Here is a 27,403-nt window from a genome sequence, read left to right as displayed (position 1 = left end):
TGCAAAACAAATGTTACGCTCCATTGGCATAGACTACACTAGGATACATGCTTGTGAAAATGATTGCATCTTATTTTTTTAATGAGTACACTTCATTAAAGTTTTGTCCTAAATGTAATGCATCATGATATAAGAATGATGACTCAATTCCCAAAAAGGTTGTATGGTATTTTCCAATCAAATCAAGATTCAAGTGTATGTTTAGCAATACCAAAGATGCAAAGAAGTTGACATGACATGATGAAGAAAGGATTAAAGATGGCAAGCTTCGACATCCTATAGTGTTCAAAGTTGCTCCCACAGTACATGTCCAATGATGTTAGTGATATACAACTTACCTCATTCTCTATGTCCATGAAGTGCAAATATGTGATGTTATCTATGTTAATTTCTGGACCTAAACAACCAGGAAATGACATAGACATATATTTGGCTCCATTAATTGAAGACTTGAAGCAAATGTGGGAGACATACATAAATGTATATGATGTGTATAAGGAAGAAAACTTCAACTTGAGAGTTTTGTTGTTCGGCACAATTAGTGGGAGACTTGCATGTCTTGTATGTGAAGACAATACTCATTCAATGAGGTTGGAACACTATAAGAAAAATGTCTTTATTTGCCATAATAGATTTTTGCCTTCAGATCATCCTATCGACGATAGAGAAAAGCAATTGATGGAAACAATGAAGAATGTCGTGCTCTTTTGTCGTTGACAGGTGACCAATTATTTCAAAAGCTAAAGAGTTTGAATACTAACTTTGGTAAACCTTTTGCAAAAGAAATTGTCACATAGGGGTGGAAGAAAATGTCAATCTTCTTTGAATTGCCATATTGGAGTTCATTATATGTAAGACATTTCCTCGCATATTGAAAAAAATGTGTTTGAAAGTCTCCTTGGTACCTTACTCAATGTCCCTAGTAAGACCAAAGATGGCTTGAGTGCAAGGTTTGACTTGGTTAGTATGGGGATAAGAAAGGAATTGGGGCCGATAATGAAGGGAAAACGTACATTTCTACCTCTAACAGCTTATACTTTGTCGAGGAAGGAGAAAATGGAATTTTGTAAACTTATTCATGGTGTTAAAGTTCTAGAAGGGTACTATTCCAACATTCAGAACCCTGTATCAGTGAAAGACCTCAAGTTAAAAGGTTTTAAGTCTCATGATTGTCACGTACTTATGGAGCATTTCTTGCCTATTGGAATACAATCAATTCTACCTAAAAAAGTTCGAGGAACCATAACCAGGTTATGCTTCTTCTTTAAGCAATTTGTAGAAAATTGATTGACCCTGAGAAATTATTTTGACTTTGTGTGAGCTTGAAATGTATTTCCCACCTTCTTTTTTTGACATAATGGTTCATCTAAGCATTCATCTTGTTCGAGAGACATAACTATGTGGCCCTTCCTATATGAGATGGATGTACCCCTTTGTCGAGCGATATATTCTTGAAGAAGCTCTTAATTTTTATACTGGATACCTTACTGATGGTGATTTCATGGGCATTCCAAAGCCTCGATATGCAAAAATAAACATATGGTGAATGTATTACTGGGAATGAAATATTGACTATAACAAGAACCGAATTGGAGCAAGCGCACTTATATATTTTACATAAAGCCGACGAGGTTAAGCCATATGTTGAAACACACAAGGAGATACTAAGGAAGTGTTATCCAAGTAAGAATGAAAATTAGATTTCCAAAGAGCATAATCGATGTTTCATAAAGTGGCTAAAAAATCACATTGATGAGGAGTTGAATATAAATTCACATTCGGTTTCTGAAAGATTGAAATGGTTAGTCAACGGTTCAAGCCTTCATGTCTTATCCTACATTGGTTACCTGATTAATGGGTTCACATTTTATATGAAAAACAAGTTGATCAAAGTAAAATGCAAAATAGTGGTGTGACTCTTGTTGCTAGAACTTTACACATGTCAAGTGCAAAAGATAGAAATCCAATATATGCGAACATGTCATACTTTTTGAACGCATATGGGAATTGGATTACACAATGTTTTAGATGCCGGTTTTTTATTGTATGTGGGTTGATAACAACAATGACTTCCGAGTTGATGAGTTAGGGTTCATGCAAGTGAATCTTAATAGGCCATGATATAAAGATAAGCCATTTATTATAGCATCACAAGCTCAACAAGTATTCTATATTAGTGACCCAGCTGATATGAAATGGTTCATTGTTCTTTTAACTAACAAAATAATCGTCAATAATATTTATGACCAAAAATATGAAGATATTGATGAAGATGATCCTTTTTTGGGACATATCAGTCGCGTGATAGCGGACCCACTACTGATGATGATTTATATACAAGAGATGATCACGATGAAGGACTTTGGGTAAATCAATATGCTTCTCCAGACAAGGATGACCCTAAAAGACAAAGACAATCAAAGAAAATGAAAAAATAGATGCAAGTTGTCTTTGCATAATTTTGATTGTTTGTAATTTGTATTATATTGATGTTTCTGGCATGTATTAATGTGTCTGTGTTATTCAGAATGTATAAATGTCTGTGTTGTTGAGAATGTATGTTATATTAATAAATGTATATGCAGGTATTAATTTATACAAATCAACAACAAATTTTAGGGGAAGCCCTGACATGCGTTGTAGTTAAAGGATAACTACAACATGATTTTTTATAGAAAGCGTTGTGGTACATTATTAATACAACAACACTATGCATGTGATGCGTTGTTGTATTAAGGTGATGTTTGAGAAAACTTATGAACAATACAGCATCGCTTTTCTGTTATTGCGCAGCTAAATATATGAACTTCAACAGCGCAACAACAAACACGGTTAATAAGACCTATAAAATGTGATGTTTATTTAAGATTATATGACAGCGCTTTGTGGACGATGCGTTGTTGTATTGATTCACTATATGACAACGCTTTGTGGACGAGGTGCTGTTGTATTGATGCACTATATGACAACGTTTTTTATGTGTTGCGTTGTGATATATGATCAATACAATAGTGTTTGTGAAACAGTGTTAATGATGACCATATACTACTGTGATCAAACAGAAAGCATAAGAAAACGCTGTTATACATCTAAAATAAGCGCTGTTGAACGGCAACTCTAACATAGTGTATACACGAGACGCCACTGTCAAAATAATCTATGGGGCCTACCTACTTCCTTTCTCTTTCACTTCTTTAATGGAAATGCCCAAATTCATTGCATCCAGTTAAAATCCTTCACTTGTTTGTTCCCCGTTCTTTTCTTCCAAAGTCAGAATGGTTTTAGTTTTCCTATGTCCTATGGCTATATTCTTCTATTGCTTCATACTCTAAAGATAAAGTAAATACCATACATTATGTTTATGTTCCTGCCAACTCTATTTACTAAGCAATATACCAAACATGGATAGAAAAAGGTAAAAAGGGAAAAGATAAAAGCATGATACTGATAAAATAATACTTATGATAAATTATCATGTAGTCCAGGACAAATGGCCCTGGATACATCACCACCATCTATTACAATTTTTATAACTCAAAGTTGGTAATTAATGATGGTGATGCATCCAATATTATTGATCCTGGTCCACACAATTATTTCTCTCCTAGTTCTCTACATTGTTGAAAAGAAAGATTCAATCAAAATTGGGATAAGGCACTACCACATTTTTGTCCTATGGCAACGCCTCTATTTTCTACTACTTTAAAACCGTGGTTGTAGAGTATATTAGACAATAGTTTTTTGGCACCTTTTAGCACAAGCTCAAGCTGTAAATGCCATTCTATATCAAAATAGAAGTCCACATGGACCATATATTTGTCCATGTGTCTTAAAAATTTGGAAATGGATCAATTGGACAATGATATACAGCTTGTAGTGCCAATATATTAGTGAGGTCGCATTTCTTATGATGTTTTTTTATGTAGTAAGGCTTAATTTAGTTTCTCACCAACATGCAAATTTAAGCACAGACTTAACATCAGAATGGAGTGGGAACCTCTGTCCCAAAAAATCTTTATCCCCATGTTCATATTCAACAGTATTATATAAAATAATAGAAAATATTGATTTATTTTTTTATAACTTTTTTCCAATTAAATAATGTATTTTGATTGACTTGAAATACCAATAGGGATAGAAGATCTTCATCCCACTAAAAGTTCACAATAAAATTGTCAACAATCTGGGCTTCCAATAGATCAATAATAACCAATAAGATATTAGTATAATGATCTAAGACCCTACTAGATAAAAAATCAAAAGTTCGATTCTTGGTATCAACACTTGTTGGGAGGGACAACCACGTACTCAAAAGAGAATTAGTTATACCAAAAAAGTAGATCAACGATAAGACTAACAATATCAAACCTGTCTAACAATAGGACTTGTTTCTGAATGCCCTTCAACATGATTTGTTTTGCAGACAATTATATCATGTCAAACAAAATTCAACCCAACAGAGTAACTGAATTATGACAAACCATTAAAAAATTATCAGTTCAAAATTTAACTATTGAAAGCTCAACAAATGCCTTAAGATAAAAAAGGATGATTTAATGTACGAGGCTCCCACCTAGTGGAGTTTGAGGAAAGCAGATATATGCAACGTTAACCTTAGAAGTTGTAAGCGAATAAGTTGTTTCTAGGATTTAAACTCATGACTTATAGGTCAGAGGATAGACAACCTTCCCATAGTGCCGAAGCTTACAAGCATATATGTAAGGAGCAGGATAGGTAAAAGCATCCCTCAACTATGTTATCCCACAACTCCAATAACAAAAATTTACGTCACAAACATAACAGAAAGTTAGGATATGTGATCAACATTTGGGTGTGGAATTGTGATATAATGTAGGGCCATGGACAGAATTAGTCACCCCAATTTGCAATGAACAAACTTTCGCAATGACCTGAGATAATAAGTCTTTGAAGAAACTTGTTTAGCATGTGAATTATAATTACTAAATCAAAGTTAGGACTTAGACAGACCATTCATACCTAAATCTTTCTAAAAGATTGCATGTCTACAATATTTATTGCCCTCAAACAATTGAGCCATCTTCCATTTTAACTATTCTCCGAATTGGGGCTTCTAAAAATCTTCTTCAAGTATATTCAAACCACCAAAGTCAAAATTCTATCATCTTTATACAATATGTGTTATACTATTTTTTTTTTATCTAACACATTCATTTCTAAGCATATCTTTTCCAAAGTGATTAATCATTCAACACAATATTTCTATCTCTCTTTTGTTAAAATAAAAGGCACATTTGATTGTTTAGGGTTGAGCCAACCTCACCCTCTTTATTTTTTTATTTAGTTGTGATAATCTATACTAATATATAAAGTCAAAACATGATTATAAGAGACAAATATGTAATTAAACAGACATAATTTTTATATTCCAATTTTACCCTTTACTATATCCACTGTTTTTTTTTAATCTTTGCCTTTATAACATACAAGTTGCTAATAACTTTGTAACATATAAGTTGCTAATAATTTTATAAAACACATAGCAAATAATTTTGTAACGTGTTGCATAAAACATAAAAATGGATGAAATTTAATTGAATTTGATATATTTTCTCAATCCTAGAATTCCACTATTCAGAATGGAAAAAAAAATTATGGTAAAGTTGAAAACTTTGATGGAATGTAATGTCTATTGAAACTTTGAAAAAATTTATAGGTACAAGTTTAGAAATTTATAAAAACTTCATGGATACACTTGATATCAGAAAATAAAATACGGGTCGATAGACTAGTAGACATAAAAGAGATAAATAGAAACCCGGACTAGAATAACAGTTTGTTGAAAATAACTATAATTCTATTTCTAGCTATTTTTTATATTGAATAATATCTCTCATTACTAAATCAAACGAATTGAAATTAAAAAAATTATAGAAATACTCATTTATATACAACAGCTATTAAATTAGACAACAAAATTTGTTAACCAGATAATCTATTAACTATGTTGATTAATTGATTATGGCAAACAAAGTTCACCTTAACAAACTGAAACAACTATCCAATTAATCAATTAACTATAATGTTAATTGATTAACTCTTACATAATTGTGTTAATCAAATAACTCTTATAAAAACAAAAACAAAAAAAGAAGCCGAATAACCAAATGTTAGTAATATCAAATCACAAAGCGAATGTAGATGGCAAAAATGTCCGTTGGGAGAGTTAGCCCCACATACCTGTGAATATTCCCGGCTCGGGCAAGATTTTTCCAATACAAGGATACCTATAGGAAACAAAAAAAAATCACAAAGCGAATTACAAAAGCTAATACAAGAATATAAAACAAAATTATAGAAATCAGCACCCAAAACGTTATAGAACTGCTGTGCGGCATATAATTCCTCCCCAATAGTAAAAACGTGATCAAGGAAATTTGCTTTGTAACTGGAGAAGTTTGCCTTTTCAGGTTTGAAATGATGTTAACTATTGAGTGTGTGAGGGCCTCCACTATCCAATGAATTATACTCTATGATTGAGTTCCTCTTGCACAAAGTAGGAGTTTTCAAACACTATCGTCTATCATCTAATATTTATTTTTTATTATTTTTCCTGAAATATGTAATACAAATGAATAGTAAATAATATATTAATTATGGTAATATTTATGCTGATAATTCATAGATATTACACTCTTTTCATATTTACTTATGAAAATTGATTGGCTAAACAAATGAAGAGATAATCATTTTAGTAAGCAAATATTTGTTCTACACTTGTTAAGGGATATTTATCTTGAAAATTAAAGGGCCAACTTTTACTTTGATCCACCAATAAGGATAGTTTCTTCTTAGAGAAAAAATGTGTATGAAGACGCATGTAACATGTCATATTTGGAGACAAATATATTATATGATTTTTTATTTTATTATTTAAGATTAAATTTAATTAGAATAAAATATTAATATGTTGTTAAGATCTTACTCATTATCTCTACATAGTTTTATTTTCACCTAAGTCTTTCTCTTCTTCTGTGTTTAGGTGATTAGGTGGATAGGAAATATAATATGAGAAAAAGAGTTTTCTATGATATATATATATATATGTGATTATATGTTCATTCATATTTAGTAATCTTATCAATACCTTTCATATAAATACATGCAATACATTCTCTGGTCAAAGTACATTCACTCCTCAATTTTATTAACTATTCCAAAGCAATAATTTGTTAGTAAATAAAAGTTTACTTTAGTTGGATCATTAAGAGTCACCATAATCATATTTTGATTAATTATACTCAATGGTACACACTCATACAACAATCAGTGTAAATACCAAAGAGATAATTTTGATTGATTATGTTCAATGATATACACTTACAACATTATTTATAATTTATTATAATCATGATCTCATTTTTCAATTATCTTAGACACATAATTACCGACATATGTTGGTTCAAGTGATACATGCTTGATTCCTATTAAGCAAGGTCTCGAGGTCAAATCTTGTGCATTGAAAAATATCTACTAGAAGAGTTAGCCTCACATATATGTAGATGTTATTAACTCAGACAAGATTGTCTCTAGTGTAAGAATGGCGAGAAACAAAAAACCACATAATTCAAATCTAAGTGATTCAATTGGTTATGTTGACGTGAATAGTTTTTCCCTTCAAATATTATGTTGTCGAATAACACTCCTTTGATTTAAAGTTTTAAGCTATATGAGTTCTCTACAAGGCAATGGTACTTGAGTTGGGTATGATCATTAAGGATGAAAAAGTTTCACTAAATATTAATCTATATCAACTAAATTTCAAGCACTAACATTGGAAATGGATCCTCTCCGGTAATGGAGAGGCCAGTGCGGAATATGATGATGATATGTGGCAAAAAAAAATTTTTAACGACTACGATTACATGTTATTTTCTATTAAAATTAAATAAAAATTCTTTAAAAAATTCTCAACCTCATGTTCCAGTACTGGTTTCTCCAGTACTGGAGAGAAGTTGAACTCAGTAACATTTGACATGTAATGCAGATCAAGCAAACGAGTTAAGATACTCTCTATTAATGGAGAGACAAATACACCTAAAATAAGAATAAAAATAGAATTTGATTTGATATTTTTATTCTTTAAGATATGATGAAATAATATTTTTACCCTTACATATAAATATAAAAATGATCATTTGTCTCTCAACTAATGAAGAGTATACTAACTCTAACTAAACATAGCAGTTCCCATCTTCACTTGGGAATTGGGAGGAGTGAGAGTTATTCTTTTCTCTACACACCTTTCAACCATTGATGTTCCCCTTCCTCAAAAAACATTTCAAATAATAATATTTTTTTTATAAAAAGAAAAAACCATTGGTCATTACTAAAGTAGAAAAACATTTGTTATTATTTATTTTATTTTTAAATGTGCTTTCTGTGCATGTGTCCACCTGCGAGTATCGACAGAATCCTAGTTAAGAATGTTTCAATCATACCATCGATTCTAGGGTTCTTCCATTTGACTCAAGGTACCTCCCTCACCCTTGGCCTTCTTCGTCGCCTATTTTCATTTCATTTATTTGATTTCATTTTGCACTTTATTTTATTTTCATTTCAATTTTTTGAATCCATTGCTTTTGAGTTGTGAGTTATATGTTCAAGCGTTTATATTTTATTCTCTGAAAATTTTATCTTTGCGGTGATTGGGAGCTGGGTTTTTAAAATTGAAACTTGTTGCTGTTGAAAATGATTTATTTACATCAGATGAATCATACTACTCCAAGAAAGAAAGACATTGACTTTGACCTAGAAAGTGGTGGTAGCACGAGCGAAGAGGATTCAAGCAATGATCTTTGTGTTAGTGAGAGAGATCCCAAGAGTGCTTTAACTTGGTCATTGAATGGGATTCTGAATTTTGATGGATCAGATAAGCCTGAAAGCGGGGTTGAGTCATGTAGTAACTTAGCGAAATCTGACGATGTTGTGGTTGTGTATGATGATGAGAATTTAGAATTGTTGGTAGACAAGGATTTGGAACATGTCCAAGACCAAGAGCATTTGTCTCTTTTGAATAATGGTAATCATGGAATACACAAAACTAAGCTCGTTAACCCAAGAAAGCCTCCAAAACCACCCTTGCCTCCTAAAGGTCCATCACTGGATGCTGGTGATCAGAAATTTGTGAAGGAACTTGCTGAGCTTGCATTGCGGAAGCGTGCGAGGATTAAGAAAATGAAGGCAACTAGAAAGATGAAAGCAGTCAAGCCATCGTCATCGTCATCATCATATGCTAATCTTTCTGCGATGGTTGTCACTGTTTTTTTCTTCCTTGTCATAATATTCCATGGTAAATTAGCTGTTATTTTTTTTGGTTTGTCTCTCGCACGCTGTAATTATTGCTTACTAGTACAAAATATGCTTACATATCAAAATAGTGATGTGCCATTTAAGTAGCCTTTCATATTTGAGAAGAACAGCTAAATTATCTCCTTATAGATAGTGAATATAGATTTATTTTTATTACAGAAAAGCATTTGTTCTTTACATTTATGATGTGTAATTTTTTGTACATAAGTCTAAAGCATTGAGCTACCTGTATTGGTGCATTGGCTTGTGTTCATTTGCATTGCAACTGTGGCTCTTGTCATGCTTTTTTTCAATGGCTAAAACTTTGGGTTTAATTTACTTTATGGCCGTCATTCTGTTCTGTTCTTTTTTTAATCATTAATGCTTATTGTAAGTTGCAACTTGTCTAAGCATTTTATCATATTAGTAATTAGTTGATTTAGTCATGCTCCTTAATAAAACTTTGAAGCCATGGCTATTTTTTTTCTGAATCTTACAGCTAAGGTCTATTCAAGTTTTTTTGAAAGGGCGCCTAGTAGAAGAGGCTCCAATATAGTAGGGCCTGATGAGGGTAGATGTACGTAACTGCACCCCCACAAGCGGAGAGGTTGTTTCTAGGATTTCAACCTGCAACTAGGACTAAAACTTCTTAATTTGAGTGTACTGTATAACTTCATCATCACAAATATATATGGTTCATGTCATTAGGGTTTGATTTACTTCTTTTGTTGTCCAGTTGTTTTTACTTTTGCCACTGTTGATCATGGTAACAATTAGTAACAACTAATAAGCTCTATTTCAAAATAAATACTACTGTTTTGACGGTCATATTTGTATTTGATGGTAGCAAGTAACAACTAATAAGCTCTATTTCAAATTTGCCACTTTTACCATCTCTGAGTGAATATTTGTATTTCATGGTCACACTTCACTTTAGTCTTGCCTATGATTATATATAGCTTTACAGCTTTGAGGATGTACCTTTAAGTAACCACTTCACATTATACATGGTGGATTTTGTGGTACAATACACATTAAGTTATAAGGAAGGCAGATCCAAACATAATGTTCATATTTTTAAATGTATCTGTGATGGGGAATTAGATTGATCCACCTTCTTGAGTCTTGATCCAACACCTTGAGACATTAAAAACTTACTTTTGGAGCCAAGAGTTTGTCGATGTTTATTGAATGTGTTGGAAAATGCCCCTTCCTTGACCTCTTGCTTTGGTTACTGCCTTTGCGCCCTGTAAAGGCCTAATGTTGCTGCATAAATAAGTAATAATAGGGTGTGCTTGTACAGCTTCCTTCAGATAACTATAAGGACATTCAGTCATCTATAGTTGGCATTCACTAAATTGATGGTTTAGAATATAGAATTATCATGTAAAATTTATCTTTCATGACGTCATGTTTTTTTTGCATGAAGTTTTGCTTTCAACTTCAAACTCTCAAGGATATGGCTTCTGATGACTGTTAAATTCCGAATTTTTGGATGCATCTCATTTACTGTCTTTGTGAAATACTCATGTCACTAAGACTTTTGCTTGCAGGAATTAAATCTGCAAACAGTGCTGCTTTTGGGGTAATGGCTTCCCCTGAGGCATCAGTTGCATCAGATGACGGTTTGATTTCAGTTCAGTATCCGAAAAACTTCACTAATGAAAGTGATGCAGCTGGCTCTCAATATACAAGGTCACATTTCCTTTTCCACAGACAAATTTTTATTTACTCTGGTGAATTGTTGACAAAATTATATCAAAATTGCAGCAATCTGATTGTTTTCTAACTGTCATATTGGTGCAGTTCTGCAGGAAAGGTGATGCGGAAATTTTGAAGATTCTTTCCCTGTCGACGCGAGTTTAGACTATTCTTTCCTAGTTTGGTCATATATGTGTTCTTGTAAAGCATTAGGAACTTTAGCTATTGGTCAACTTTTCCTGTACAGCGACATGATTGGCAATGTTAATAAGAAAATGCATTCTATGGAATATGGATTACCTCGTCTCTGTTGACTTAGCATGTTATAATATGCTTAGTGTTTCTACTTTCTACACACAGCTGTTACACTTATGATATTTTGGTTGATGAATTATTACACATAATTATCAGAAAATAATATCACAAGTGAAATAACTTATGGTTTTATTATCACCCATAAAATTGCAAAAATGTGCCTTGAAAATCTCATGAAATTTTCATCCAAACCTCTTTATTTCTCCTCTGCCACAGGGCCTGACAAGTTATTACCTAAACATCAACCCAAGTGAAATAACTTTTGAAGTACAAATCACTGAAGTTGAAATGAATCCAAGACTGCAGATCCCCACCAAAAAAGACACTTCTTTTATCACTGTGCACCAGATGCTTCAACACTCCACTTGCCATGGAGCAATCTCTAAGAACATGGGTAATGGTCCCATACTCTCATAGTCTCATCAAGTTGTGGGCAATGATGACATGACTTGTAGCCCAAGCCCCACTAGGCCTTGGTTTGATTAGTCATTAACCACTCAGCAACCAAACTGAATGAGTATGAGTGAGATGATTGTCATATTAATGTGGAATGACTAGAGTTAAAAACATATGACTGATAGGATCCATAAATCTAATATCTTAAAGTTTTGGGTTGTGGTGTGGTGCCTTATCCGCTTATTGTGGTTCTACCTTTGTCCATTGATTGCATGTCTCCTTTGATATTGCTCTTCTTGAAGACAAAAAAATATGGATTAAGATATAGTGACTCTGCTTATTGTGGTTCTACTTTGGTCCCTTGGTTGCATATCTCCCCAATTATTGGGCTCCCCTAAGACAATAACTGGTATTAGTGCTCATGTTATTGGCCATAATATTATGGAGGATAGTCGTCAATGGATTTAAATATGGGGTCTTGTGTCAAATGTCTTCCTAGCAACTAAAAGCTAAATGAATGTTTCATTATGGAAATGGTGAACAGAGCTGGAAGTTATAAGTGGTTGGGCCACCTAATGCCTTAAGATTGTGAATTAATATGTGGTGTTTTGTTGGATTATTATAGTCTATCTATACACACATTCTCATATCCCATAGATAAGATACTCTGTCACCGGACTATCCTAATTTAATTTTTATAGTCTATCTATACACACATTCTGAAAAATATCACAACCAAACCAAAGAAATAACAAAGATTGTCCCAAATTAATTGTAGCTAACAGGTTGTGTGATGAGCAGTTGACAAGGGGTGGTCATGATTCTTGAATAGGTGCCATGAGTATTTAGTGAAAAACTAAAATGGAAACAAGTTTAACATGTTTTATTTGTTTTTATGTTTACTAAGACAGAGAGACTATTTCAGTATTTCTCATCATCTACTATTTCAATAGCAATAGAGGAAAACAACCAGATCAAGTGTGGGTTTATTGGATTATTAAGATTCTAAACACAGAACTAAGTAACCTATTCTTAACCGAGTTAAATTTTACATGATTAGATCTGTTGAGCTAAATTAATTGAACTAAATTCACTTGGAGTTGATCGGAATGATCCAATCCTTTTATACACTGTGCATCAATTTAATGTCATTAATATGTAGATCACAATTTTTGTTTTCGGACCAATGTAATGTAATCTAGATGAATAAGGATCATCTTCGGAGAGACAATGTTTATTTCTTCTCATTTTTCAATAGCAAAAATGTGATTTCTTAGTAGATAAAAGTATCATTATAAGTTGTCTTTTGTTAGTTTGTTATTGTGTAGCAGTTACCTAATGAAATGATCCTTACTCAATCTAGATAAAGCATATGGTCTCAAAGTTTGAGCATTTCTGGAACTGCCCAACTCTAAGATCAACAAATTCTACACGAACATTGTAGAAACTAGAAATAATTTGTGTATCTGATGATAATTTGATAGAAAAAACCCAAACGAGTTTGTGAGTGGTTTAGTTATGGTAAAGCTGGATCCTTGTAAAATTCATGGAACATGAACACAAAACACACCAACAGGGTCACATTAATTGAAAAATGGTAGCCAAGTCGGTCCTTTTAATTTGAACCTGGGTTTTGGTCCTTTGAGAGTATGGTATATATGGTCCATAGATTATGGCCATTTCACCCAAACCATAAAAGCTCACGATAGCATGGATCTTATATGCATGTTAGCTAGCACCTCCCTTTTGTGAGGGTTGACACTATGATGATGACTACTCAGCATTTATGTGAAATTAATTAATGGATTAAAATAAGTTAATATATATAATAATTTGAGAAAATTCAATCAACTATGACTTACAGAATTGGGGGAATGGGTGAGCAAACTGCACTAAATAAGTGTTCCACCACTAAAAATGTCACATAGTTAAAATAGCCAATAAACAGACATCATATCCTTTCTCTTCCAAAACATTTCTTGGTTAATTTAAAATACAAAAGAGGGTTATTAGTGTTGAGAATGCTTGAACTATGTTATTATGTTAGTATTGGAATAGAATAGAGTAACCAATGTTATATATTAGACTTAAGTCATTTGTTGTAATGTGCACCAGATAGAAATACCTAGTAGAAACACCTTATGAGCAGGTGGGCCCATGAGTGTGCTAGGGTTTATTCTCTAATAATATCTTGGTAGCCGCTCCCGGAGACGGTAGGCGCAATTGACCGAATCTCATTAACAAATTCTCTTGTTTCTTCTCTTCTATTTATTCTATGTCTTTATTTGATTGCTTGTGGTCAACGTTGCGCAACGATCGCTTCCGCTACACCAACAATTGGTATCAGAGCCAATTGGTAAATGGCTCTTAACTCAACCAGCAGAAGGTGAATGTCCGATGACTAGACAAGGTGTGTCAAAGGTAGTGTCAAAGATAGAATAGATGAGTTGAATGAGAAGAAAACATGACGAAACTGTTGTGGGGCGATATATGTTGAGAAATTCATGCAATGGATTAGGATCAAGGGTGGAGATAGGGATTCATGTGTTGAGTTTGACCTAGAGACATAGGCTGATAATATCTATCTAAATGTTGAGAGAATGTTCTTATTTGAGATGAGAAGTGAAATATTCTAAAGGTGTATCTGGAATGTCATAGTGAAGGATGTTAATTGTTAGCAGATACACAAAAGCATAAGATGTAACATAGGCATTGGCTTTGATGCAAGGTGTAATACGAGCATTGATAGAGATGTAGGGATGTGGCATAGGCATTAGCTTGGATGCAAAGATGAGACACAAATATTAGTTAGCATTAATGCATGGTGTGTGCTATAGGTATGCTTCTTATGGTGAAGTATGATAATTCTTTTGAACTAGGATTGTCGGAGTAGACAATAGTGGTAATGGTTGATGCTTTCCAATGAAACTCCAAAGTTCAGTTTGACCAACTATTGAAGATGATGATTGTTGGTGAACGTTTGTGTAGAGATTCCAATATATCGAAAGACTTCCTAGCAATAGATGGCTAGGCGACATGTTCCACTTGATGGCGGTACGGGAAGCTGCACTACAAGTTTAGAGAGGCTTTTGGTAATATCATCAAGGATACTCAGAAGGTCTATGATGTAGGGGAGCAATTAAAAATAATTAGACATTGATTCGCTAAGGTGGAGGTTCTTGTGTAAATTTCCTAATGAGCGAGATATTCGTCTATTTCAATCAAGGTGGAGATTGTTGAAGATGCTGATGCTTAAAATATGTTATTGGGTTAGTCACACATTGTCTAGTATTGGAATAGAGTAAAGTAACAAATGCTATATATTGGACTCAAGTCCCTTGTTATAATGTGCATCAGATAGAAACACCTAATAGAAACACCCCATGAGCATGTGGGCTTATGGGTGTGCTAGGATTTGTAATATTTATTCTTTAATAATATATTGGTAGCCGCTCAGCACTTCCGGGGACATAGGCGACTAGGCGCAATTGGCTTAACCCCACTAACAAATTCTCTTGTTTCTTCTCTTCTATTTATTTTATGCCTTTATTTGATTGTTTGTGGTCAACACTGCATAACGATCGTTTCCGATGCACCAACAATTAGTGCACTTTTTATAATATATTTTATATATTTCGTAGAATTTCATATATATTTTAACGGGAAAAAAGGAAATTAATTAGAGAAATGAAAAATGCTTTTCTCATTTCTTTTTTAAATGAGTATGACTTTCTGTATGCAATTTTATTCTATTAATTGTTCGGGATTTTCTATAAGAGTAAGGTTCGGCGTAGAAATTTTACTCTAATAAATAATAAATAATTTGAAGATCATATAAGTGAATTCTATAATCCATATACTCAACGTCTTAATTGTTTTTGTCAAGATACAATTTTGCTTAACTAATAACACCATATTCGATGATTCAATTGAGATAACATGAAAGCCTGATCTATGATTCATCCTTCCGCGACAAAAAAATGAATAGGTAATTTGGAGGTTGAATGAACTTATAGATAAATATGTCAAAAGTTAATTTTGAGTCTATATGTCAAAGTGTCATCTATATTTATGTTATTCTCACTTATAAAATTAATTAATCTTATGTAGTATATTCCAATATATGTGAGAGGCTAACATCTTGATAGGTCATTCACTTATATAATAATGCCTCCCTTCAATAATAACTTATCCCATGAATTTAGAGATTTCAACTAGAAATTTCATCCACTCATGTGTATTTCATTATCTTATGTAAGGATGGCAAAAAAACTTGTTTAATGAGTACATGCTAAAATAACCTTGAAGGTTACCCACAAACATAACTTATGCATGATACCCACAAACATAACTTATGCATGATATGTATTATGATATCTACTTGCGAGTAACCGTGTATTTATAAATTTATTTTTAATTAAATATTTTATATATATTATATATTTTTATATTTTACAATTATATATTATTTGTTTTATTATTATTTTATAATGAATTTTAGAGATTATAATGTAGCAATAGATTTAACATCTATACAACTTTTATTATTTATGAAATAATTATTTTATATATATTGATTATTATAAAATATATAAATATATATTTAAACTTAAAAACTCAATCAGTATTCATTTATACCTGGTACCCACACAAATACCCACAAATATTACGGATATTAATACAGAAAAACACTACGGTACCACTCCATTATCTTTCCTAGATCAACACCTTTAATACCATACGTGCATACTTTGAGACTATGCATGGGAAATCATGAGCCTTTAATATTACTTCAAAACTTGTATTAAAAAAGAGGCATGGGCTGCTCTCAATTATATCAACATCATATATCTCTCATTTTCCTTTAGGTTTTATTTGGTTGAGGAGTGAAAAATGAGAGAAGGGAGAAAGGTGGGAAAGAGAGGGGAGAGAAAGAATGATATGAGAAATAGAGTAGATTGTTGTATTGTTTGGTTTGAGAGAAGTAGAAAAGAAAGGATGAGAAAGTGGTAGATATAAATTTTTAAATTACATAAATATCCACACAATAAAAACAAAAAGTAGTTTAAAAAGTACAAAAGCTTAGGGATAGTTTTGTCTTTTGATACCAAAACAACTTTGCCCCATACTTTCTTTGCATCAATGGAGAGAAATAATTTTTGTGGGACCCATGCTACTTTTCTTCTCTTCTCCCACTTTCTTTGCTAAACCAAGGAGGAGAAAGTTCATATTTCTCTTCAAACCCTCTCCTTCCTTTCTCTTTCTATTCTATTTCTATTCAACCAAATAAAGGTTTAATCTATCATCCGTAGACCATATCCTATTTCCAACGCCCACAAAAAGCTGCAGCAAGTATGCGCATTCTCTTGACACAAACATTTCAAAATCATCACTTTATGCATTCACATGTTCAATTTCTTATCCACCTTTCTTCATACATAACTTAATGACAAATCACGAAAATTCTCTTATCTAACTCATATTTATCCTTGGTATCTAATATTTAGGTTGATTTGGTCGATTCTAAATTATAGATGGTCCCTAAATAATACCCATGCTTTTTAATTTTTTGACTTGTTAGATATTTTAATTTTATATTTGATAGAGTATTCATTGTTTAACTCATAATTATCTTCAGTTTTAATTATTTATTTTATTAAAATCAATTCTAAATTGAGACGGTTCCTAAACATTAGTCATGTTTTTTATTTCTTTGATTAATCATATTATTCGGAAAAATGTATTTTTTGATTATTTATGGTATTCAAAATTAAATTTGTGATCTCTTCTATGTTGTTGCTTCCAAACAATGGCCTCTTTATGAACTCAACTTCACTATTGCTTTCATACATGAAATCAACATGAACATGTGTTATGCAATTGCCACCTGGTTTTCTGGTGAACATAAAAATATTAAAAATATATTATTTTATGAGTCACTATTTATGATTAGTCAAAAATATATTTAATTATTAAAATTTTAATTTAAATATATTTTTTCAACAAATCAAAAACATTCAGATACGAAGTGATACTTTGTACGGCAATACATGGTTGTGTTCCTCTAGTTTTCAACCGGAGTCACCTGTAGTATCCTTTTCAAATTGCAAAAATTCTTATATGATCTGAAACAACTTTCACAGAATTGGATTCAAAATTCTGAAAGGTTCTCAATAAATTTGATTTTACTCATAGTGCTGCTCGCCATTCCCTATTTTTGTTGCACCCCAAATCTAGTTCCTCTTTTGTATAGATGACATCTTTGAGTAAGACTCCTCTTTATTAATGGAGAGACAAGTTATATTTTGTAGTGTATTTTTAAGGCCATAATTGTAATTCTAATAAAAAGTAAAGGTTACAAATGTTATTGTCTTTTGAATTTTTAGTATATTTTTCCACTACTTGCCTGAAGAGGAGTCTAACTCTACATCTTTCTTACATGTTCATATCCTCAACTCAGTAATTTGGTTATGATTTTTTGGCACAAAGTTCAAAATTAAAGAGTAAAGGCTATTGAATATGATCTCGGTAATTGAAGTGGTCACGTATAATAAGTTGTTTCTATTCCAAAGCATTATGCATTTATGCTCTCTCAACATAAGTAGACTTTTCTATACAACATAGTATGAAATTATTTCGGTGTAATCCATACATCATTTATATATATATATATATATATATAATATCCAATAATTACATTATTCAACAATATACAATTTATATACATAAGTGCACATATTTTTTCCCCTCTTATCTCCGTCACAAGTTACTAAATTATCTGGTGTTCCCCATATCCTCATCTTGTGGGTTACTTAATCTGGACAATGATCCTATGTCAATCATATTTCCCGAAATAATATAAAATATTAATTTATGTTTTTTATAAAACAAATTCCAATAAAATAACCCATTTTGATTGATTTGGTACATCATTGGAGACACCAATAAATATATATGATCCTTGTCTTACTTAATCTGGTCTTCCCCGTAAATATTTTAAGATATTGTACATTATTAATTAATTTTAAAATAAAATCTTAGCGTCTTATCAAATCTAAAGTGCAAAATTTTTCCAGATGACACTTTTAGTCATGAGTCAAATGTAAGGTTATAGACTTTTGTGCAAGATCTTTACCTCATTGTCATGAGAGAATAAAGAGTTGGTGTCTTAAATTTTGTCACAAACTGTACAAATTATATCACATACTAATGAAAATGATGTAAAAACAACAACAATAATAAATATTTAATTTTTTAATTAATAGAACATGCTTTTATTAACATGTAATATATGAGACATGATTTGATATTATGAATGGTTTACTTACATATGAACTATTACTAATTGGTTTTCATTGGTGTTTGAAGCTAGATTATTTAAATATAATATTATAATGCCAGTTGCAGATAGGGACATATATGTTGATCAAGTCAATAAAAACAAATAATTGATAAATCTCATAGATGAGTAGTTTTCTATGGAATGGGTCGTGTGCATAGTGATCCAAGTCAACTTGAGCTCATTAATCTTTTACGGCTACAAAATAAGAAAGAAAAAGCTACTCCTGCATTGGGAAATTGGAAAGCCTGGTCAACAAAAATATAATTGAAAATAAATAGTAGTTGACAAATCATGTCAAACAGCTTCTTAACGAAAAAGATGCCACTGATGTAATAATATAGAAAAATATGGGTTTAATGTAACTATATAGTCCTATAAATACAATAATACAAGAGGTACCATTTCATAAAATGACAGCAGCATTTAGTACCTAAAACATTTTGTATTGAGATGGCTAAAATGTTCAGAACATTTTTCTTCAAATCTCTTTTCTTCTTTTGGTATCGTTTTCTCTTTAGGCAACTCAAGAATCTCATAGGGTTCCATAGAAGTGTTAGCAATAATTCCTATGCATTTGCAACACAATTTAAATACCAAAAGTTCCCTTCTTTGCTTAACAGATCAGACCTAAGCGACCACACTTTGATCTTTGATGTTGAAAATGCTTTGTTAAAATCCTCTTCTCTATTCCCATACTTCATGCTTGTGGCTTTTGAAGCAGGAGGGTTATTAAGAGCCATTGTTTTTGTTTTGCTATACCCTTTTGTTTGTTTAGCAGGAGAAGAAATGGGGTTGAAGATTATGGTCATGACATGTTTCTTTGGGATCAAAGCAGATAGCTTTAGAGTTGGAAGGTCTGTGTTGCCAAAGTTCTTTTTGGAGGATGTTGGGTCAGAAATGTTTGAGGTGCTCAATAGAGGTGGCAAGAAAGTTGGGGTTACAAATTTGCCTAGAATAATGGTGGAAAGCTTTGTTAAAGAGTATTTGGAAATTGATTTTGTTGTTGGTAGGGAACTCAAAGTGTTCTGTGGATACCATATTGGGTTGATGGATGAGAGAAAAACTATGCATGCATTGGAGCAAGTTCAAGAGGGGAAAGGAAGCTCTGATATGATTGGAATTACAAGTTTCAATAAGATTCTTGATCATGATGAATTATTCTCTAATTGCAAGGTTTGTTTGTTTTTATTTAATTGTATCCTTTATTCATTTTTAGAATCCATTTTAAGTGGCATATATATGTACTTAAGTTTTTATTCTTTGGATACTATAACTCATTGGCATTTTATACTTGAAATCAACTTTGTAATTTCCGGGAAAAAAATCTATATCTGTATTTCATAATCAGTATCTTTGACCTTACTCATTCATTTCCTATCATGTGCCCATAAATACTCATTAAAAATAGAAATAATAAGGTTTCTTATTGAAAAACTAATTACACCACTACTATATCAATATATTAAAAGTATTTAGTTTCTGAGTACTTGTCATCTATTTCATAATAAATAGTATGGACCCGCAATAAAAAACCCAGCTAATTTTTATGACCAATTATGTTGTTTAATTATTTCACAATGTCATAACAAATGCCATGTAATATTTCAGCTGTTTTCTCTACAAAGTGGAAAATTCAAATGCCATGTAAAGTCAACTAATAAAATTTTGACAACATATTAAAATTTTAATTCTAATTAAAATTTAATAATAAATAAAATATATACAAAAATATAAATATATTTGTCTTTAAATATAATGTGTTATATATATTTCCATACTAAGTTTTTTCAATATTCTGATCTTCAAACTCATATTTTGTTTGTCTTTTATGTACAATAAATAGGACATGTATGTGGTATCAGAAGGAGACAAGAGAAGCTGGCAAGCCCTACCTAGGGAATTGTACCCAAAACCACTTATATTTCATGATGGAAGATTGGCACTAAGACCAACCCTAATAGAATCATTAGCCATGTTAATGTGGCTACCATATGCCATAATCCTATCCATTTTTAGAATATCACTAGCCCTATCACTTCCCTATAATATCTCAACCCCCTTGTTAATATTCACTGGTATTCGTTTCACAACTTCAATACCCAAAACCAAAACCTCTCATAAAGCCAAACCCAATGGCCACCTTTATGTGTGTAACCATAGAACATTATTAGATCCTCTGTATATATCTTTTGCATTACAAAAGAATTTAATTGCTGTCACATATAGCTTAAGCAGAATGTCTGAGATATTAGCACCAATCAAGACCGTGCGTTTAACCAGAAACCGTGATCATGATGCTGAAATGATGCAACAATTGCTTAAACAAGGGGACCTTGTTGTGTGCCCTGAAGGGACCACTTGTAGGGAACCTTATTTATTAAGGTTCAGCCCTTTGTTTTCTGAGATGTGTGATGAAATTACACCAGTGGCTATGAATAGCCACGTTAGCATGTTTCATGGTACTACTGCTGGTGGGCTTAAGTGCTTGGACCCGGTTTTCTTCCTCATGAACCCTGCACCGGTTTACACGGTTCAGTTATTGGACCAGCTAGTGGCACCTTCATGCACACAAATAAATAATAATGTTGATGTTGGAGAAAAAGAAGGTTCAAGATTTGATGTGGCTAATGATGTTCAAACACAGATTGGTAATGCTGTTGGATTTGAGTGCACTAAACTTACAAGGAAAGATAAGTATTTGATTTTGGCTGGTAATGAAGGCATAGTTTCTACTAGGAAGAGTGGTAAATCCTAGTGATGTTACATATTTTCATAATCTTTGTAAAGTCATAAGAAAAAATATTTGTTGTGATAAAAAAAGAGTGGAAGTGTGCTAGCTCCTGTTATAGGCTAAGCTCGTGGGCCACTAGAAAATATGTTACTATTGTTTGTCAATTATTTAGTTCACTATTTGATTAGTTCTTTGTATTTGTATTGGAGTACAAATCATTGTTGATTCTTATTTACATATATTTATCTCGACAAAGTTCACCTGAAGTTGAAGACCCACTATATATATATATATGTGTAGCTTAATTTATATATTGCACTTATTTTGCAATTAATGTAGGTGGCTACCGCCTAACACGTACATAGCATATTAATGTCAAGGTCTCAAGGAACGAACGATGTGTCAAACAATGGGGACACGAAATTTACAACTGGCTGTGACTCAATATATATACTGCTTCGTCGATCAAGCTTTCTGGATGGGATTCATATCTCTTCATCTAATTAGAAAATCTCGTTTTATTAATCTTTTTTATAAAAATATGAATTAATAGTTTTATATTATGTCGTAAAGTTTGATTGCCTAATGATATGATAACAAAATTTTGAAGTGAGAGAGAATCATTGTTCCAAGTTAAGAAGAACAATCGTAATTGTTGTTCTTAAGAGAACAAAAATATTATTATCATATTTACCACTGATATTCTTGTTTTTTGCTTAAACAAAAACAATTCTTTGCCAAAAGAATGTGAAGAGAAAGAACAAAAATTGGGTATGAATATAAAAGTGTGTAGTATGTTGTGAAATCTAATTAATAAGAATAAAAAAATATTTGTCATGGTAGGAAAAAATAGATAAGAACAAAAATTGCTCTTATTTCATAGAAAATTGTAATAAATTATTAAAATAATGTGTGATATTTACATAAAAATGATGATGATATTGTATATTGTAAAATTGTTGTGAGATACATGCATTTATGCAACTAAATAATTATGCAGTGGCGAATTTTCTAACACTTGAAAAATTGTTGTGTGATACATCACATATATTGCATTTATGCAACTAAATAATTATGCAGTGGCGAATTTAATTACAGCAACCCAATTTAGCAGGTCTATTTACTCCCTCATAAATTGCATCTCTTTTCTTTTCTACTCCAATATTTAGTGCAACAAAAAAGTAATAGGATGGCAACTTATTTGAGATTCAATGAATACTCCCATAAATGTTGAACACTTGAAATAAGCAACATCAAAGGCAAATCAAACAGAGAGAGCATGGTGAGGGGAATAATCTTTCAGAAAAACTACTTTTTAGCCTGATTATTACTGATTAATATTCAAGTGTTCCCATTATACATTTCAAATGGTTAATAATAATAAAATATTCTAGTCTATTCTATTCGCTTATGTGGTTAGTAAAGTGACAACACAACAATGGAGTTTATGGATCCTACCCATAGTTTCTTTGAAAGGGGTTATCTCATGATATTTATATTATATCTTGTAAAGTCCAGACATAGTAAATGAACATGTTTTATTTTTCCTACCAACTGTAGTTGAAGTATAAGAACTGTGATGTGAAATGCTATATCTATCCTATTAATGCAAATTGGTGGATAATAAAATTAAATATATTAATCTGGTTAAAGAGTTTGTGCGGTAATAAAATTTAAAACCCACACCAGTTTTGAATATGACTGTAGTTGAGATCCCTTAACTTGTGATTTGGAGGAAGAGAATGCAGAATGACATGCATCCATTTAATAAGTTTTCCATTGACAAGAATGGACTATCTTTATGTTTTATATATGTAAGTATGCAATTCATAATTTTATTCTAGATATAAATCATTGTCAAAGATGGGTAACATGTGTACTGATTGTAAAATAAACAAAGCCTAACATACTTTGATACATGTGTTTTGACAAACAAAGATCATATGGCCAAAAACATTATCTCTTTCCCATGTAATATAAAATTTAGTTTAGGACTAAATTTTAATATTGTTAAAATTTTATTGATTGTCTCTACAAATACATCTTTAAGTCTTTTCTCTAAAATATTAGCTTATATTTTCTTTATAATGAATAGTCAATTTTTTATAGGAATGTGACACTAGATAGGATAAATGATCTTAGTTCGTATTTTAACTACCCTTGTATTAAGTCTATGCAAATTATTTGATTATATAAAAATAAAAATAAAACCTACTTGAGTCATTAATTTCTCAACGTATATATATTAAGAGGATACACTAATATCACACGATTTAAATAAAATAAAGTAAGCTTCCCCTCGTATGGGGTTTAATAATATATTATTTAATTTTCTAAGTTATTTTTTATTTTTTATTTTTTATAATAGAGCGACTAATTTTGGAAAGGGTAGAGCGACTAATTTTTGCCGGTCACCTTAAAAAAGAATATATTAAAATTCAATCAAACTTTTAAGTTGCATATGTTATTATTTATTAATACCACTTTTTTTTGTTTCCGATTGTATCCTCGCACTTGAGTCAATCATGTTTGAGCCGGGAACATTCACAAGTATGTGAGACTAATTCTTTCAGTAGATATTTTTCCCATCTACAAGATTCGAACTCAAACTTTACCTAAGAGATCAAACATGTATCACTTGAACCAACACCACTTAATATACAAAATTATTTAATACTACTATAAAAACATAAAGTTGTACTAGTAGTTAAATAAAACAAATAGGCACAAAATACAATATCAGAAAACTTAATTTTATATTTTTATATATCTTAAACTTTTATATCATCAATCACTCATATATGTTTGATGACTCTTAATCTCTTATGGTATGCTTCCAAGTTTTGAAAGAGATATAATGGAAGGTAAACTGATAGGGGAACAAAGTCATCTTCACAGGATGAAATAAACCTAAGAACAAAATATCGATTTCATTCAATATTTTTTTGCTATTATCAAATATATCTCTAACTTTTGGGTAATGAACTAATATATTTCAGGGTATGTGACTGTCTCTTTCATGTATCACTCTAAGAAATTGAACATTAGACCTTTCAGTCATTCTGAGAATCTAGTGAGGTCTTACATCACTAGATCAACGTTTTTTTTGGTAGTTTAAACTACAATGTGGGTGGAAAAAATGTGTTTTTTTTTTAAAGTTGTTCTCTTTTAATTCTATCCATTTTATTTGCAAAAAAACTACTCTAAACAATATAATATCCTCTTTTATTTTATTTACCTATAATAAAGTTCAAGTCATTAAAACAGAATATGTCTACCTCATTTTGGTATCCTTATGTTTTCGTAGAATAATGAAAAATAGAAAAGAGGTTGTGTATGACCACAAACAAGGTTGATAGGCCAATTATAGTTAGGAGGTGCAACTTTTAGTTGAATGATGATGATATGATAGTTGGCCTAAGAGCATGAAATAGACATTTTCCGTACATATTGATTTTGGAAATGGATAGGAATTTGTTTACTTGTCAACCACTAACTGCATCCTATAACCTTCCCTTGATTATGTTTTTTGGGTTCAAATCATGCACTCATTTTAAACAACCAAGTGACCTAGGTTTTGGGTGAGAGAAACAAGTGACAACAAATGCTCATTAGGAATTTTGGACAAGGAACATGATCCTCATTTCTCTTTTGGCTTTTACTTATATAATAAAAGTGTCATTTCTCATTATACATGAGAATATTACTGCCGTTACAATTTGTATTTTAGTTTGCTTTTTACATCACATTTCTCTTCTACATAAAGAGAATAATATTAACTCCAGAAAAAAAATGCTAACTTTAACCTTTTTATAATGCCAAGTGTACACTTCTAGCTGGACTCTCATTGTTATTGGATTTTATTATTATTTATAATGACAACAGTATGTTTGTTGAACTTTCATTGTCAACAAATTAAATTTAGGAGAATTTTGTTACTTATAATTAGAAATATATATTGAAAATAGTAAATTTTCACCTATAATAAAGGTGTTACAATGCAATGAGTCCTTCCATATCCTCTTTTTTTTTTGTTAGATATTTTTTTGCCTCTAGAATTTACACTAATTCTAATTGAATTGGGATACCCCTTTAAGAACATTTTGGTTCATAAAAAACTTTTCAAGCTTTTCACATTATTTTTAACGTTGAGAGCAAACTTTTACTTACTCAACTTCAAAGAGCAATTTTACTAGAGTTAGAAACATTTACTGCATGAGGAAAAAATGTATGGAATGAGATATAAGATATAAATTTATATTTTTACTAAATAATTATCTAAGAGTGTAACATATATGCACTGACTGAATTTATACACAGTCAATGCAATCATCATTCATTTATATTGTTTTTATTTAAAAGTCAATAATGATTAAAAATGAATGATGAATAATGCAGTGATAAAGTAAAAACTCTTACACTATTGACACATATATATTTTTTCTTATTATTTAATCAATCAAATACACCAATGGATGTTGGTCCAAGTGGTACATGTTTGATTCCCCTTAAGCAATGTCTCGGATTCAAGGCTTGTGAATGGAAAAAATATCTGCTGGGAGAATTAGCTTCACATACATGTGGGTATTTCTGGCTCAGATAGTATTCCTCAAATGTAAAGATACACGTGAGAAAGAAAAAAAAAATCAATCAAATACACCTATGTTATATATGCTTGGATAAGGGCCACACATGAGTATGAAATGATGTATAAATGAGCTCATATTTTATCAATACTGAACTTTTATATGATACGATGAAACAATTCTAAAAGCCATATGTTGTTATAAATTTATTTCTCAAGGTGTTTTCAAATTGACATAACTTCCAGCATCTTTCACCTAAAAACAACAGAATACAGCGAGAGGATAAAATATATATAGTTTATATACCGTAAATCCTTCCTTTATTATTAATTTTTAATTATTATTAACTCTTAAAAAATATAAATTAATAATAATCAATGTAATGAATATATATAAATATTTATAACGATAGTATTTGTTCTATCAATCTTAACTTTATCATTCTCAAGCACTTCAAATGATTGTTCCATTCTTGAAATCCACCTGCAACCCGTAACACATGGCTCTAAATTTAGGGAGCATATCTGCTGTTCCACAAAGTGTGTCATTCTATATGTCATTATTTGTGATTGATTGAAAGAATATATTTAAATTAAAATTTTAATAATGAATTATTTTTTTGACTGATTACAAAGAGTGACACATAAAATAACACACTATTATAAGACAACAGATGTCCACTGCTCAATTCAATTGCACACATTTTCCATTTGAAGTCCTAATACTCAACAATGTTTATGAGGATGTATAACTTCATCAATTTTTCATTTCATATCTGAATTCCCAAAAAGAAGAAAATATCATCCATGTCTATATAAATTTTAATAAATTGGAAATTAAAAAGGGTGCTGGTAATTAGTTTAAATATTTAACTTTAATAGATTGTTGATACTGTTTTTTTAATTTTATATTATCGTTATTCCAAAATAATTATAATAATGTCAATACATCAAAATATATTCGAGCACCAAATAAATATATATATATATATATATATATATA

At 31.2% G+C, this 27,403-nt stretch overlaps 2 protein-coding genes across 3 annotated transcripts; both read left to right on the top strand.

The window, feature by feature from the left end:
* LOC109346267 lies at window positions 8,397-11,330 on the top strand. 2 transcript variants are annotated; one of them, XM_019585738.1, is made up of 4 exons: window positions 8,397-8,513; window positions 8,749-9,331; window positions 10,884-11,025; window positions 11,137-11,330. In XM_019585738.1, exons 2-4 carry the CDS (start codon window positions 8,749-8,751, stop codon window positions 11,165-11,167), a joined length of 756 nt encoding a protein of 251 aa, XP_019441283.1. In that variant the 5' UTR covers window positions 8,397-8,513; the 3' UTR covers window positions 11,168-11,330. The 2 variants fall into 2 exon arrangements, with proteins under 2 accessions (XP_019441283.1, XP_019441282.1); XM_019585737.1 differs by having other exon boundaries at window positions 10,884-11,066.
* LOC109346266 (probable glycerol-3-phosphate acyltransferase 3) lies at window positions 19,502-21,927 on the top strand. Its single transcript, XM_019585736.1, has 2 exons — window positions 19,502-20,257; window positions 20,928-21,927. The coding sequence occupies exons 1-2, from the start codon at window positions 19,535-19,537 to the stop codon at window positions 21,837-21,839; spliced, it is 1,635 nt and encodes a 544-aa protein (XP_019441281.1). The 5' UTR covers window positions 19,502-19,534; the 3' UTR covers window positions 21,840-21,927.

Source organism: Lupinus angustifolius, chromosome LG04 (assembly GCF_001865875.1).
Source record: "Lupinus angustifolius cultivar Tanjil chromosome LG04, LupAngTanjil_v1.0, whole genome shotgun sequence".
Classification (NCBI taxonomy): Eukaryota; Viridiplantae; Streptophyta; class Magnoliopsida; order Fabales; family Fabaceae; genus Lupinus; species Lupinus angustifolius.
This window is presented reverse-complemented; position numbering and strand designations above follow the sequence as displayed.

Excerpts from the sequence above, each read along its gene's own strand:
- LOC109346266 (XM_019585736.1), top strand. The coding sequence starts at position 19,535 with ATGGCTAAAATGTTCAGAACATTTTTCTTCAAATCTCTTTTCTTCTTT. Across the intron at positions 20,258-20,927 it reads AATTATTCTCTAATTGCAAG|GACATGTATGTGGTATCAGA; the intron begins GTTTGTTTGTTT and ends TACAATAAATAG.
- LOC109346267 (XM_019585737.1), top strand. The coding sequence starts at position 8,749 with ATGAATCATACTACTCCAAGAAAGAAAGACATTGACTTTGACCTAGAA. Across the intron at positions 9,332-10,883 it reads CCTTGTCATAATATTCCATG|GAATTAAATCTGCAAACAGT; the intron begins GTAAATTAGCTG and ends TTTTGCTTGCAG.